Below are 4,036 nucleotides of genomic sequence, written 5' to 3'. Positions count from 1 at the left end.
GTTACACCCATTAAAACATAATTATTGATAAGACTCTTTTTCATATTATTCCTATTAATATGGTTAGAATAATATATCTTGAAAATTATTTAGAGAATAAACAATTAATATTGAAAATAAAGTATTTTTTTTATTTTTTGGATAAATTAAAAATAAAAAATATAATTAAAAAGAAAATAAAATAAAAATTAAGGAAGAAAATGATTTTTTTTTTAAAAAAAATTTACTAATATTTCACTACCCTACTTATTTGGATGGAGCATATTATTCGAAAGGAAAATTGGTACCTATTTGAATTTTCTATGCTTTTGTGATAATTTTTGGGCATATAAATACCCAAACTACACTCACACAGTTGTTATTAGTTTCTTCTCAGCAACTACTCTTTAAAATGTCCCACCGTTCCCTTTCCCGTCGGCCGGTAGCTTCGGTACCGGAAGTGATTTGTTCCATTGTTGTTTTCTTATTCTTTTTCTTGAGTTTGCCTGTAAATGGGTGGCGTCCGTGGCCCAACCAGAAGCCAAACTCCACAGAATTACTCTACGGCGGCTCGAAAAAGTATGAAGGGTCGTCGGAGTTTGTCCATTTGAAATATCATATGGGCCCTGTTCTCACTGCAAATATCACCGTTTATCCCATTTGGTACGGCCGGTGGGCCAATTCCCAGAAACGTATTATCCGCGACTTCATCGGCTCTTTCTCCGCCGTTGATTCTAAACGCCCCTCCGTTGCCGGTTGGTGGAAAACGGTTCAGCTTTACACTGATCAAACCGGAGCCAACATTTCCCGTACTGTCCATCTCGGCGCTGAAAAAAACGACCGGTTTTATTCTCACGGCAAATCGTTAACTCGGTTGTCCGTACAATCCGTGATAAAATCCGCCGTCACGGCGCGTACCCGTCCGTTACCGTTAAACCCGAAAAGCGGCGTTTACTTATTACTCACTTCTGATGATGTATACGTTCAGGATTTTTGCCAAAACGTTTGCGGCTTTCATTACTTCACTTTTCCTTCAATCGTCGGTTATACTTTACCGTACGCTTGGATCGGTAACTCCGCTAAGTTGTGTCCGGGTACTTGCGCGTACCCGTTTTCGGTACCCAGTTACATGCCGGGTTTCAAAGTGGTGAAATCACCGAACAATGACATTGGTGTTGACGGGATGATAAGCGTAATAGCTCATGAGATTGCGGAGTTATCAACGAACCCGTTGGTTAACGCTTGGTATGCGGGTCAGGACCCGAGTTTTCCGGTAGAGATAGCGGATCTTTGTGAAGGGATTTATGGTACCGGCGGTGGGGGGTCGTATACAGGTCAAATGTTGAACGGAGAAGATGGTGCTACGTATAATATGAATGGGTTAAGAAGAAGATTTTTGGTTCAGTGGGTGTGGAATCATATTCTGAATTATTGCAGTGGTCCTAATGCACTTGATCAGTAAATGTTTCGTTTACATACTCAGAATTCCACTGTATGGACTGTTCTTTCTAGCATTATGTTTAAATTTTGGGTTAATTTCAGCTTGTTGATGGAGTATGCATGTTAATTAATTAAGTTGTGGTTTACTACATAAGTAGTGTAATAAAATTAGTTCTTAATTTTGTGTACAAAGTACTTTGCTCTAGTGTCTAAATTTGAATTGGTTTGTACACTTTGTAGGATCTGTTGGACCTGTTATAGTGTACCATCCCATCACATCCTCCGTAGAGAATTCAAAAATTATGACTTCTGAGAGAAGTTGGCAGGGTTTGCGTTGGAGAAATATAAAACAGAGAGCATAGTGTCAATGAAAAAGATATGTGGGGACTTTCTGAAAAATCTGGGCATCTATTTCTCCTTTTTTTTTTTTTTTATTCTTTTTTTTCTTTTTTACGTTTCATCTTGTTTTGTGAACTTGATATCGCAAGCTCTATCAGTAATTACTCATATTTCGTTTTAATTATTTATTTTATTTTTTAAAATTCCTTTTAAGAAGGATTTTTTTTCCTTTTTAGTAATTTTTGTTCTAACATCTCACATGATATTTTTAAAATTATAAAATTAAAGAATATTTTGATATATTTGACACATTTTTGATTTATAAATATAAAATTTAATTATTTTTACTTTTTAAAAATTATGTGTCAAATTTAAATACGACAAATAAATTAAAATAAATAATTTTTTTCTAGAAGAAAGGGTTCATGGACAACGTAGCTACCGGTTTTTGTTATTATCAAATTAAGGGGTAGTTTGGTCTGAGGTATTAAAACATATAATTTCGGGATAAAATAAGTTTCGGAATAATTTTTTTGATGCATTGTTTAGTTATCAATATTTGGAATAAATTTTCTCGGGACTAATAAATAGTATCGGGATAAGTTATCCCACATATGTGGTGGGATAATAATCCCAACACAATTTATCCTTGGGATAAACTATAAAATGATAAAATATCCCCTAAATTCTTTGATTATCACTTTATATATATTACTTTACTTTTTTTTATATATAAAATATAAGGTATTTGTATAACGAGATAGGTTAGATTTTAATGCAAAAGAATATGTAACTTATCATATGAAGTTCAAATTTTTAGATGAGATGAAAAAATAAATTACAAAATTTTGTGTATAATATTTTGTTATTTCTACACAAGCTTTTCATCGTTTTTATTCTACTTTTTCTACCAATTTATTCAAATATTTTAATTTAAAAATCTAAAATAAATAAATAAATCTAACTACTGTACGATTCACCGTTATATATGTTTGGGAAAGGCTCAAATATGCTACTGAACTATTAGAAATGACTCATTTATGTCATTCGTTAAAAGTTGGGTTCATTCATGCCATCGTCGTTATAAAATCGGCCATCCATGCCATTACTTTTTAATAGATGGTTTTTACAAACAGCCTTGCCACGTGGCAGCTTATTAGAGGGCTACGTCATTTTTTTTAAAAATATTTTTTTTGATCCATTAAAAAATTCACGCAATTTTTTGATCCATTGAAAATTAGTTTGATCTATACTTTTAAAATTTGATTAATTTTTCATGAATATATTCTTAAAACATTCTCGTTCGATTCATTTTTTTGTCATTTTTGACATATTAAGATTGTTTTCATATTTTACCTTTAATATTAATTATTTTTTTCTTCAAATTAATTTCAAATACAATAGTAAACATCATTATATTATAATAAAATAGCTATTTTAATCGACGAGCGAGTAACTAAAAGGGAACAGAGAGAGCATACACTCCACGCTTTTTATCACTTTTTTTTTTTTAAAAAAAGTTTCACGTTAACTAAAGCTTTTGTCATTTTTCAGTTGAAACTGAAGGGATATATAAACATCAAATATTATTATTATATTATTAATAGTTAGCTTCTCATTTTGCCAACTCTACGTATACTATATATGTAGGCATGCTGTCGCCTTCCTGTTTTTGCAATGATAAATGATGATGCATAAAGTGTTACGTACAAATGTTGAATGTTGATTAGGGGCGACTCAACCCTTTAGGAGAAAAGGCGGCCACCTAAGACTCCAAAATTTGAGGGGCCTATTTTTGTTTAGTAATAATAAATTACAAATTTTAAGAAATATATTAAATACTATTTATAGAAAAAAGAAAATTTTTATATAAAAAAATAAAATGCAAGGCTTCCGTTTGATTTTTCCCTTAGATCATAAATTTGCTTTAGCCGCCCCTGGTGCTGATGATGCTATTCTATGCTTAATAAAAAAATAAAAAACTAAAAAGTTACTTACATTCGGCTGACAAAATATTTCATGTATGCCAAGACAAACTATATGCTTAATTAGAATAGCGTTTGGTTATAAATTTTAGTAGTAGATTTAAAAAAAAAATTTCTTTAAATATTTGTTTGATCATGAAAAATTAATCAAATTTTAAAAGTATAGATCAAATTAATTTTTAATGGATCAAAAAATTGGGTGGATTCCTTTTAATGGATCAATTTTTTTTTTTAAAAACAAAATTATTTTTTTTTTAAAATAAAAAATAAAATAAAAAATGACGTGACCTTCT

At 30.9% G+C, this 4,036-nt stretch overlaps 1 protein-coding gene across 1 annotated transcript; it reads left to right on the top strand.

Moving 5' to 3' along the window:
* The first annotated feature begins 279 nt into the window (after positions 1 to 279).
* LOC107863422 (protein EXORDIUM-like 3) lies at positions 280 to 1,943 on the top strand. Its single transcript, XM_016709331.2, has 2 exons — positions 280 to 1,471; positions 1,660 to 1,943. Exon 1 carries the CDS (start codon positions 392 to 394, stop codon positions 1,439 to 1,441), a length of 1,050 nt encoding a protein of 349 aa, XP_016564817.1. The 5' UTR covers positions 280 to 391; the 3' UTR covers positions 1,442 to 1,471; positions 1,660 to 1,943.
* Positions 1,944 to 4,036: the final 2,093 nt, after the last annotated feature.

Source organism: Capsicum annuum, chromosome 3, assembly GCF_002878395.1.
Source record: "Capsicum annuum cultivar UCD-10X-F1 chromosome 3, UCD10Xv1.1, whole genome shotgun sequence".
Taxonomy (NCBI): Eukaryota; Viridiplantae; Streptophyta; class Magnoliopsida; order Solanales; family Solanaceae; genus Capsicum; species Capsicum annuum.
The sequence above is the reverse complement of the archived record's forward strand: the minus strand, read 5'-3'. Positions and strand labels throughout refer to the sequence as shown.

Bases quoted from the DNA above. Each gene is read 5' to 3' on its own strand.
- LOC107863422 (XM_016709331.2), top strand. From the start codon at position 392: ATGTCCCACCGTTCCCTTTCCCGTCGGCCGGTAGCTTCGGTACCGGAA.